This window comes from Arvicanthis niloticus, chromosome 1 (genome assembly GCF_011762505.2).
Source record: "Arvicanthis niloticus isolate mArvNil1 chromosome 1, mArvNil1.pat.X, whole genome shotgun sequence".
In the NCBI taxonomy this organism is placed as follows: Eukaryota; Metazoa; Chordata; class Mammalia; order Rodentia; family Muridae; genus Arvicanthis; species Arvicanthis niloticus.
In genome coordinates, this window is record NC_047658.1 from 155,019,309 (window position 1) to 155,032,025 (window position 12,717).

The window sequence follows — 12,717 nt, forward strand, 5'->3', positions numbered from 1 at the left end:
AGAAAAAGCCTCAAGGTCTATTACCTGTTTCCCTATTTCCCAGAGTAGAGAAAGAGACTTCCAGTTCTAAGGGACACTATTATTGACATAAACCCCCAGGAATGAGTTTTCTAGGGATATGAGCAGGTGTGATGTATTTGCTGCTCCTGTTAGTGATTTCCTTAGCATTTTTGGTGTAACTCGAATACTGGCCCCCATAGCTCATCTGGGCATTTTATGTCCACATGGTAAATCACAGGGCCCACTTGCTTTAACGAATGAGCCCTTTTAATGGATAAGCTTCCCAGAAAAAAAAAATAACAGCAATTATTTGCAAAAATGTTATCCATCTATTGGATAGAAACTTAAATATAACCTACTATGTGCTAGACTTTGTTCTTGACCTTGGAGATACAGTGGTAAGTGTTATATTATCTGTGCAAACAAGAGGGGCCATTCTAACAATGGACCCTCTCAAGAGTTCAAGTTGGATAGTCTCTTAATTTATCTGTTGAGCAGTTCATGTAAGTATACAATATATCATATCTATCTTGCCTGTTCCCTCTTGAGCTCCCTCAAGATCCTTCTTAACAAATACCCCTCCCAATTTCATGCTTTTTTTTTCTTAAATTTTTAAAACCCACTAAGTTAATTTGATGCTGCTCTTATATGCATGTGAGTGTGCCATGATCCACTGGGGCATGGACGTTCTATCGGTGACCACACCCACCAAAATAATGATTCCCTTCCCCAAGCATCTATCAGTTATCAGTAACTCCTCTATAAGAAGTGGAGCTTTGGGAACTCCCAAATCCCACCGTGCAAGAGGAGGCAGAATATAGGCAAGAATTTAAGAATAAGAAAGAGTGTTACAAAATGCTCTCTTTAGTATGTGACATGGCTGTTTACACTCATGCACTGGAAGGAGATACAATCACAGCAACATGACTTGAAACAAATGAAGACAGACAAACCATACAATGTTCTTTGTAACATATATGGCTGCATATACCTTATTGAATTTGTGTCAAGCAAGTTGTTATAGCAATTGTAACATTTGAGGTTCCAGAGATGGTTGAGTGGTTATGAGCACTGGTGCTCTTCCAGAGGACCAGAGTTAGATTCCCAGCACCCACACTACGGCTCCAATTCCTTGGGATCAAATTCTTTCTTCTGACCTTTGAGAACATTCCACATGTATGGTGCACATTAATAACACACACATAAAAAAATTGAAAAATGCCTTCATAAAAATTGTAATACTTAGCTTCCCAGAATTTAATGTATTTACAAGGCTATATTTTCAAAGGAAAAATAAAGTCAACTTAGACAAAAATCATTTTATTAGACTATATAGAATCTTCTAGGTTAGAAACAGATACAAGCAATCTCATAGAAACACAACAGAACAAGCCCCTGCCAGTAAGAAAAGGGGAAGAGAATCTTAACATCTCTGTGCTGCAGTGTCTTCTGGGACAGAATATTCTCTTTTCCTGTTCACCTCAGTGGGTTCTTGGATGACCAAATAGCATCAGAATATTGTAGAAGCCATGCAAAGTACAAAACTTGTAAGCATACCCTGCTTCGACCTACTGTATCTACAGAATACATTAGGAAACACTGAATGTGCTTTCTGCTTTATTTAGAAATTAGTTGACCTTGCTCAGAATTCTTAGCCTTTCTTTGATACCTCATCTATTGCTTTATATAGTTTTAATCAACTTGTTAACATGGATCTTATTATTGAGTAAAATTGACTGTAAAGCAGAATTCAGCACAGCAACCAACCAAACAACAAACCTAGTGATGACAAAGAGGGCTTCCTGTCATTCTGGGCTCTTCCTCACTGATAATGACCAAACACAAGCCATAAGGTGGTCTTAGGGGTTCTTGTGGGGACACAAAATGATTCTGCCCATCCCTTTATTGTGGCCTAAGGTGAGCCTGCTTTCCTAGGTGTGGTTCCTGATCCAGGAGATTGATCAGGCTTAACAAGAATATTAGGTCTCATTCAGGCCAGAGAGTCTATTCCCTTGACTAGAAGGAACTTTTCCTATTGGGATTTCATTAATACTCTAACATTCCCTAATATAAAGAGGTAACTCTAACTGATATTACAAAACTAGGGTGATGACCTACTGGCTTGAGGACATTGGGTTAGGCAGTTGGGTTACAGCCTCAATGCACCTATCTAAAAGACCCCCAAGTATATCAGTGGTTTCATTTGTATAGGGATTTCATCATATAGGGAGGAAAGGAAAGGAAGGCTTTGACTTCCTTTGACTTGGGAAGAAATAGGACAGAGAAGTAAATACAGAAATTTTAGCTCCATAATTCCCATGCAGACACAAGTAATCAAATGGGCTGGGCTCACTAAGTCAGCCCATCAGTCCGTCAGACTAAACTCCAAACACTGGGAACATAGATCATTGACTCTTAAAATAACTGAGTTTATAGTTCCATCACTCTTTAGAAACTCAGGGGACAAGATGAAGAGGAGAGGGAGCTTAGTCACTGGGTCTGCAGGCTGAGAGCCTCTGCCTTAGTTAGAGCAGGTACAGAAAAGCTCCACTTTGTATATTAAGGCTACAAAGTCGCCTTTGTTTCAAAATGTTTATAATTATTTGTAAGAAGAAGGAGCAAGTAGGACTTTCTCAGATTGCAACGTTTTCTATGTGGTCAACATGTGATAACATGTCTGTGTCTGAACTGGAATTTAGGTTCTCATTTTCCTGCTGTTCCGAATGTGCAGTATTTAGGATTATAAATTTGTATCAAAATTCCTTGGTTTCAGACCCAAGCTCTGTCATTAGCCTAATGTCTCAGCTGTGGGACATAGGGAAATCTTTCAATCAGCTGGCAACTTAATGAAGACATTAATAATCCTGGGATGGTGTATTGAGAGTGACAGTTGCTTATTGTAATATTGGAAGATTTAATAAGTTAATGCACATGGCCCTAAAATATTTTCAAAACTGATAATGAGGGCTCCAAAACGCTGTTCTTACTATTTTTATCATCATGATCACCATCATCATCATCTTCTCAGTTTTCATCACTGCCATTATCATCATGACCATTCTCAGTACCACCAGCATCAGCACCACCGCCACCATCATAATCTAGGATAGATCATTTCATATGAATTAGACATAGCTCTCAATGAAGTCATCTCAGGTTGCCATGATGCTTGAATGCCTGTAACTTTGCCAGATTGTCTCCTGTGCTGTAAGAAGGCAGAGATTGCTGGACTCTTCCTTTATCAGAGGCTTCACTAAGGCCTGAAAGTCTTAAGCCCAATTGAAGGGTTGGGAACTCCCCGTTTTGTTTGTTTTTTAGTATTCACCAGTTCTCTAGTGTTAAATTGGGCTTTTCCATCAATGCCACATCCTTTGATTTGCACTTCATGTAAATAGGTTAGCTCCACTTCCCAGTCAAGGACAAATAGTATTAGAGAAACTAAAGAAGTTTTCAGAGTCCCCTTGAATCTGCTTATTTTTATGTGTTTGCATCTGAGAGTAATATTGTTATTTAAAATAAACTGCTCCTGGGTATTTCTCAAGAACAGACCCAAAGAGCTGAATTAGCTTTTTGTTCAAAATTTTAATTCACTTTTCAACTTCTGACAATATGTATGTTACCCAGAGGGATGGAAGTTGAGCGAATCATGGAAAGTTCTTTTCTCCAAGGTGGCAAGAGGCGCCATGTCTAGGAAGTTTGAATATTTAGTAATCTCAAAGGCAAAGCGTAATCACAAGTCTCTATATAATTCAGCATAACGAAAATGTATAGGCTTTTAATAGAATTCAATTTTGTTTAAGTACCGCTTTTATAAAGCCAGCCGAAGAGAGAAGATGCTTCAAGCAGTAGTTCTGCCCATATAGGGACACAGCTCTTTTGGAAAGACCTGGTAAAGCCGAAGCTCGACTGTACTGTGGAATTTGTCAGTATGGAGGAGAAGCTTGCCTTGCTGAATATGGCAAGTTAAAAGCTTCCTCCTTGAGCCCTGTACAGCTCCTAGCATGAATGCAGCCCCTTCAGAATGAAATGAGGTTCTGAGGGTGTTAGACTGTCTCTCTGTCCAAATTCCAGGATGCTTGTGCACAAATCTCGAGGCACGTTCATTTGTGAATATTCTGTCTCTGTCGTTGGCCTAGGAATCACTTGAGAAAACTGAACTTCTATTCTCTGTTTCCCAGAATAGCATTGAGTGTCTGACACCTGCAGCTTCTTGTGTACTGTGGTTGGATACAAAGGAAATGAGGCAGCCCAGCTAAGGCAGACCTGCATACTGAGAGACTGTGTGCTGTAGGTGACGATGCCTAGAGGCTGTCTCAGCCTGGGATAGCAAAGGCCTTTCTAACCATCCTGCTACATAAACAGTCCAGCTACTTGGAAACTGGGCCAGATGTATCAGAGGTACCTAGCAGATCCCTCTATTTATGGTACCAAGGACATCCTTTTTGACTGTGACCTTTCATTTTTGGAAATGGAACAGTCACCGTACCAGCTCTTAGAAATGCATGACAAAGGTGATTTTACATTTAGAAACATGTTAGTCACTAGCATCCACCTGTTGGAAAATCACTACCTAGGGTTCTCACATGACAATCTAAATGAGGTCTTCTAGAGTTTAGCCTCCGTAGTTTTTCTTTTTACTTAAGGATGTTTCCAATGAAGAACAAAGACTTCCATCTCAGTAATAATGGTAACATATGGTCAGTCCTTCAGCTGGCAGTTTGGCAGTGTGGCTCAGAGGCATTGTCTATGTTCGAGTCCAGGTGAGTTTTTCTCATTTTCTAGGATTCCTTTTTCACACAGCATAGTTTTCTGTCCACAAGCTAACCTCAAATGTCATTTCCTTCTTTTTTCTCATTTATTTTTTTCTATCTTGGGCATGTTCTTTTCTTTCCGCACAAGCCCGGTATTTAATGAGTGTCCGTAGCAATATAAACTCAGGGTATGACTTACCGGTCAACACAAACTTTTCCTTCCTGACAACGATGCCGGTGTTATTTGGTACTAATTGAGTATATGAGAGACGTTCTCAACTAAAGCTTCTTTCCTTTCCCTTCACAGTATAAATGGCACTTACCAGATTTTCAAAATGTATTCAACAACATGCTAAGTATTTTATATATAATATAGTGAATCCTGGTGACAATCTTACTCAGCCTACCCCTCCCAGATGAGATGTTGTTGTTACAATCAATGCAGGGTTGGGATTGCCTTGTCCTCCAGTGCCACACTGTGATCCTTAATCTTGATCTGAGTCTCTTCCTGTGTCTGGTACCTGGTATTACCAAAAGCAAACAAGGGGGAAAAAGGCCAGTTTATTAACAGCTTGTTTTGGGATTTCAAGGTATATGATAAATATCCTTCTGGGTTCTATCATAGAACTTTCACATATAGTCATATTTATCCTCATTTGGAGGAACTGTTGATATACTCGCCACTTGAGATCTATTAGAAATATGAAGCCTGAAACGAATGGTTTTCCTGCTCAGCCTTGATACCCAAAGGTCCTCCTGTGACTGTCCCTCATTTCTGATTGGTAGCCTGGACAGCCCAATAATTCACTGTCCCCTCCCCCTGAGTTCTCATTGGGCAGTGACCACAATGGCACTCCTTACTGTAGCTCTGAATTTTGGAAAATCAAATCATTGGGACTTCTAGCACATGAGTCTGCCTAAAGGCTGCAAGGTCTCTTAATGTGAAGGGGATTTCAGCAACTCACGTAAGTGCTGGTGTCTTGTTAAATAAAACCTGTCACTCCTTGCTGCACACTGGTGAGCAAAGCCAGAGCCAAGCTGTAGGATGAGTTTGGCACCGGTTCCCATTTGTCACTGGCCAAGGTTTGAGTAGGTGTTGATTTTGTTTGGGGTGGCCTTGAAAAGACTTGATTCTTCTTTCAGAATGTTCAAATGCAAAAGGCATAGTGAATAGCCAGGGAAGAATAAGCCTTTCAATGAGTGTAAGCAAGTGTCCCTCCCACGTGTACCTTTGATTAGCAGCGTGAAGAGCTTTTGAGACACTGACAGACAAGGACACAGGTTTTCATGGTGGTGTTTGTGATTTCTTTACATGTGTTTACTGCAGCCTTTTGCTGCATTTTGGTGCTTTAGTCAAGGGGCAAATTAGTAAGTTATCATGAATCCAAACATATCCCCTGTGGGCTGACACTGTGCTCCAAAGCACAGCCTGGAATCCCTGCCTTCCCCTCTCCTCTCAGCAAGAAGTGGAAAGCCAGACCACTCTCAGCTTCATTTATGAACAAAACCAAAAGAGAGGACACATTCAGTGCATACTCAAAAACGCTAGAAAGACTGATCTAACTGCGTGGTCAGGGTCTGGGGTTAAAAACATGTCTCCCTCGTGAGGTCGACCTGGGTAAATGGAAGAGCACAGGTTGGGTGTAAGTCATTCATGGGTCTCCTTTGGACTGTGGTCTTGTTTGCTTAGCCACACAGTGTTATCCTATACTATATTTAAAATTTAAATGGCCTGTAAAAAACTTAAAAATCAGAATATTTTATATTAGAAATAAGTTAGCAGTATTTAGAAATCCAGAAAGTCTCAAGCCAGCTTGCCTATAATGAATTAGAGCCAATTATTTTGAGAAAGGGTCTCATGAAGGCCTAGGGCAGCCTCGAACTTGTGATCTTCTGCCTTCCCTTCCTGAATATCTGAGATTATAGGACTAAACTGCTGGGCCAGAGTATGCTTATGATTTGTTGATATTTTAAAACAACAAACTAACAAACCAACAAGCAAAAACAATTTGTAATTTTAAAACTGAAGCAAAATTAAGTATGATGGGAAATATAAGCTTCTCGACTTATAGTTTTAAAGCAATCTACTTTTCATTTTGAACATTTATTTCTTAATTTCATAAAACAAATAATAACTGTGTTTAGGCAATCTACAGGGCAATTTCTTCACAAAGACTCAATTGTAGTTTTTCTTGAAGGAACACGAAATTGAATACATTGTTTTCCAGGATGACTCTGCAGTTCTGCACTTAACATCAGAGGTTTGGTTGTTATGGTTTAGCTATAACCATGACTATAAATGTAGGGTTTTTTCTTACAAATAATTATACAAGTTTTATGTAAGTAGTAAGTGAACGTATTCTTGTTGCAAACATAATAAAGATGTATATTAAGCAAAACTCATAGGCAGTACTAAAATATATATTAACTTAAGTTCATCCTATTTCTAACGGACTCATATCTAATCTTTATATACGGCCTTTAAAACTTTATTCTGTGTAATTGTAGCCCAGACCTGTGTATCTAAAGACAAAGTTTTAAGGCATCAATGAGTCATACTTGTACACAATTGGAAATATAGTTTTAAAACATGGTAAAACAATGCATCATGGAGAGTCTGTTGATGCATATGTACCTGCCAAATCTTGTAATAACACATGATACTCTGTCATATGCATGTATCTTAGCTGTTTCAAATGTTCCTCAATTCATGGACATTTAGCCTATTTTCAGTTTTACATTGCTGTGAATAGTGTCACAATGAACATTTCCACCTTTCCTCTGTGTGAAAATATATGAGGCTTTTTATCAAATCTTTCCTTGATTTAAATTTACTGGCAAAAAAAAAAAAAAAGATGCGCATGTACATTTCTGAAATCTTCTTCAAATGTTTTCTTCCAAAAACTAAATGGATTTATTCTTTTACCAGTAGTAAACAAGATTAACTCTTTCTCTACTCTCTTGGTGAACCTAGGTATTACCTTTATTTCTGGGACAATGTCTTCAATTTTTGTACACAAGAAAGTAAAATCTCATTATTATTAAAAAAAAATATTAGCCTGTGAGTCCCCAGAATGTCCAGCTTTGTGTGCCGCAATGGTCTTGGCTGGTCATTTATTTTGCTGCTAAATATCACTGTGCCCCTTTCTTTCAGATGCCCACTACCTCACCTGCAGAATCCAAGAATGTGCTGAGACAACTCGGAGTGGCCCCTTTGCCCGTTCCATTGACATCAGCTCCTTGGTTGTCCAGGATGAATATATTTTCATTCAGGTGAGTGTTATTAACACAGTCAACAGTTGGAAGGGAGAAAAGTGAGGTTGGCTGCCTGCTACAAGTGAGGATAGCGTTCCTGGGAATGTGAAGATGCGTAGCAGTGACACTGTCCTTCGCCGACTTCATGCTTTCAGGCCCTAGGGATACTCCTGACACCTGCACTCTGAAGGGTTTATGGGTCAGTGTCTGTCCTGGAGATTTTACTTTCCAGGGAACTCTTCAGTCAGATTACCATTTCAGGATAACAGAGCTGTCGAGATAATTAGGCTTTGGGGTTTGAGGTTATTTAGAGTCAAATGTCTAATGGGCTTTGACTTTAAGTAATTTATCAAAGCCATGCTCTATTTCTGTCCAAAGTGGCTTCTCTGACTTAGACATGAAATCCTGCAATGAATTAGACATTGCCAGGATTCACTTTCTGGAAAAGGCTAAAACTTGCTCAATTGTTCATTCCCCTTCTAGTGCCGATCACTTTTCAGTGTGTCCAACTCTCAAGTCCTTTCCTGAAAGAAATCGACTGTTAGAGGAAACTAAATGAAATCTTTGTGTGTTGAGTTTGCAGTGTTTACTGTGTAGTTCAAGGAGATAAAAAAATTGGTGGAATACATGGAAAAGAAAAGGACACATTTCCAAAGGAAGAGAGAAAGAGTGACAGGTAGGTAGATGATAGACGATAGATAGATAGATAGATAGATAGATATGCATATATATTAGATAGGATTTAGATAGGCAGATTCATAGATAAATGGATACATAAATTCATAAAAGATAGATAGATAGATAGATAGATAGATAGATAGACAGAGAAAGATAGGCAGATTCATTGGTAGCTGGATACATAGATTCATAGAAGATAGGTAGATAGATAGTTAGATAGATAGATACATAGATACATACATAGATGTAGATACATGATAGGCTGATATATCAAGCTTGACATTTGATGACAACCTTTAGTTTCCCAATCTACTTTTCCATTGTTTACTCTCAGTTGTTTGGCAAATGGTTTCCCAAAAGAAACTGAGCTTTGACACTACCCTGGATTTGCTCCTGAATGATTTTCTTCTCTGTCTGCTCCTTAGCTTTTCAGTCCAGATCAATCGCATCTCCTCTGTGAGGATGCACCTTGCCCTCCAGAGCACCATATAGCTCAAGGTTACATTTTTCTAGCTCATGGCTTATTAGAGCCATCCCTTGCCAGATGTTAACAGATTCTTCTCCTTTCCAAATCAAATATTATACCTCAGGGGTAAGAACAATATTTTAAATTCTTCTTTTTGTCTCTCACCTTTAGCCAAACAAAATTTCAGTGCAAGTAGAGTGTTCAGTGAGTATTTGTTTTGTTGATGGAAACCCAAGAGAAGTAGACTGCCACCCAAAACCAACTTGAATGAGAGAGTGGAAGAAGTCAACATCTGAGGATTGATTCTCTGTGTTGTAGTCTGTCAACAGCTTACTCATTGTCTCATTCGTAGGTGTTGACTGAAAACACATGCTGCAAAACATGTCACACTAACCACTACTTTGCTATTTCTCAGATTTCTGCCCATGACCTAATGCATATTTCTCTTTAGGACTTAGTGTCTGAGCAGTCCTGTGAGTTTGAGTACTGTCTCCACATCCTAAGCCTTTAGCTTAGTGAGCTGTGGTCTCCATCACATGATAGGTGCCCTTGGTTAATAGCTCTCTCTACACCCCAAGGTGGATACTGTGCATCAAAAACACAAGATCAACATGTGCTGACACAGCTGGTGGAATACCCAGTACCAGCCCACTCAGGACAGAAACTCAAATAGTGTTCACTATTGCTGAGCTGAAGGGATCCACAACCTCAGTTAGCTGCATCTTTGGTTTTGAATATTCACTTCCATCTGACTCCCAGTGCCATAGTCCCCACATATGTAACTAATTTTTTTTAAAACTTTGCTGAAAAAGTTTACCATGGGACTCTGGGATATTTATGAATTTGTCAAACTGGCTGTCCTTTTCTTAATGTCAATACTGTATATAATGATGAATGCGGCTAAACTGTTTCTTGGAAATGTGACTTCAAGTTTAGAATATCTCCCCTCTGCATGTGTTTCATAATGTATTCTGTAACCAAAAGCGAACAAATGGACAAACGAACGAATGAACGAACAAAAATCTGCTTTACTTGTTTAAAAAGGAGAGGCTTCATTTTTCAGTAAGGTTGTGTTCCTGTCAGGTCCATGTGTGGGTCCTCCTAGCTGCTGGGGCAAAGAGAAGGAATGCACAAATCTCTTGAATCAGTGGAATTAATTCAAGTGGGAAACACACATGCACTCACTCATGCACACACACATGCATGCACGCACACTGTGAGGAATGGTAGGTAGTGAGGGTATTAGTTTGGAGTACAGCAGTTTCTCAGGCAGATTCATTCGACCTTTCTATAAAAAGAAGTTAATTGTAGTGCCCACTCTATGGGCTGCCTTAGGACTGTGCTTGACCACAGCTTCTGTGAAACACCACAATGATGCTGGAACAGAGGTGTTCTATGAACATGTGCTATGCCTTTAACCTTTACTGTGACAAGCTCATTTCTCTATAAAGTCTTCCACATAGGGGTGGATGCTATGAATAAAAAACAAATACAAATCAAAAAATAACAAAACAAAACAAGAAAACAGGCACTGGATGCTGGGGTATTAATGAATATACTGTTTTAACTAGGACTTGATGGCTTGACCAAGGACAGACATGCAGACACAAAGAAAACAGACAACTAAGTGTGTCTGGCTTGGCTTCTTTGGCCCTACATGAAGATGTGGGGTGGGAAGTCAGAGATTCCGAAAGAGAGGCAGTGGGGCTGTCATGGTTGAATATGTACATTAGAAGATAGTATGTCGATGGTATTTGGAAATCATAAAAAATCAAAGAAAAATAGACAGAAAAGCAGAAAGACAAACACTGGTTCCTGGCACACACCAGTATTTACATTCAGGAGGGTAAGAAGGAACCAGTTGATAAGGCCACAACTAAGGGTTGAAAGATGGTGTCAGAAAGATAGAAGAGTGCTCTATCACTCAATTGATTCTTACCCATAAGGCAAAGTGGCAAAAATTTGAAAAAAAAAAACAAATATACACACAAACAAACATATAAAACCCCCCACCTATCCACCAGGCAAAGAACCCATAAAATTGGAAAAAAATACTGAATTTCTTTAATCACAAAATAAGCACAGGTTAAATACTATTACTTGAAGCTATCCACTGTTTAAAATTGAAGTTATATAAGAGTTCCAATAATTTGCAATCAAGCTCCATACAGAGTAGTTCACATGGCAAGTGGTTTTCCGTTAGAACTTAACCATCCCTTCCCCTGAGTTCTGCCACTCGCCTCTGTAGAAATGGCGTGTAAGCCTTACTTCTCCCAGTGTGTGCTCAGGGTGTAGTTATGACGACTTAAAACTCTCATTATCATTTTCTGCCTTCCTTACTCTCCCATCTGTTCCTTTCATAGTGCAGAATATTTTAATTTTAATTTTAATTTTAACTGCCTAGTTTAGGAATATAGCTATTTACAGAATCCCCGATCTTCTATTTTGGGATGATTATCTATTGATTTCTTCTTGTGAATGATGCTAAATCCAGGATGCTGCATGTATCTCTGTTTTCCCTCTTCTCATTAAGTCTTCCACCACTCACATTAAATTGGTCACAGGATCTTCTAGTGTTTGTCTTACTGTCTTAGCACATGATTGGTAATGTAAATATTTTGTGAAACACTACGAATAAAGTGAGAAATAGGGTTGGTGTGACTTTCCATGATTCCCTTTCCAAATTATAATCACTGACTGAATCTGCTGATCCTGCATCGGTCTTGATCTTAATTTTCTCGGGGTATACATTCACCTGTACCCATTAGGTATTTGGGAAAGCTTTCCATTTAGCTTTTAGTTGTCTCAAGTTTGTCCTTGGTTGAAGCTTTTGAGAACAGCTAATTCTTGAATGTGGAAGTACTCTTAACTTTCCCTATGTGACTGAATATCACTCTCTTGGTGTCCACATTTCATGTGCTGACCTCTTTCCCTGTGAACTTGCCTTTTGTTGAGTGCCTGACTGTGGCTGGCTTGGGTATTCTGAGTTTCTCTGCTTTGAGATTTCTTGTTTTGTTTTTCCTGGCTCTCATTTATGGATGGGGGAGTTGCCTTGTTTACTTTTGCTAACTGCTGGGCACTTTTCATCATATTTGTAGATCAGTTATGTGTTTGTGTGTGCCACACATAGTTTGATCATCATACTGTTTGATCCCTGGGAATGTGTCTCTTTCATTCAAATTATTCATTTTTCCCTCCACTTTTTATCATCTCAAAAGCCCCTTTAAGATATCTTGAACAACATATTTTACTTGATTTTCATGGTCTGGGTGCTCTTCCTGTAGGGCCCAGAATGTGTGAGACAAATTGACAAGAGGAAGTCAGCATTTTATCCTTTCCCCAATTTAAACAAAATAAGATAAAACAGCTTCACAGTGTGCTTGAATCTGTATTTAGTAGTTTATGGGGTCATCTTGTCTCATTTTCCTTTTTTAGCTCCTTTTCTGAGTTTAACCAGATTATATTTTACATCCTCCTCTTCTTCCTCCTCCTCTTCTTCCTCCTCCTCTTCCTCCTCCTCCTCTTCCTCCTCCTCTGGCAACAAAGTTGTCAAAAATAACAAGTTCC

At 39.1% G+C, this 12,717-nt stretch overlaps 1 protein-coding gene across 1 annotated transcript in view; it reads left to right on the forward strand.

The window, feature by feature from the left end:
* Sorcs3 (sortilin related VPS10 domain containing receptor 3) overlaps positions 1–12,717 on the forward strand; it is a 588,549-nt gene that overhangs the window by 428,810 nt on the left and 147,022 nt on the right. The window contains exon 7 of the mRNA XM_076924035.1: positions 7,906–8,024. Within this exon, the coding sequence (XP_076780150.1) occupies positions 7,906–8,024 (119 nt within the window). The remainder of the gene's footprint in view (positions 1–7,905; positions 8,025–12,717) is intronic.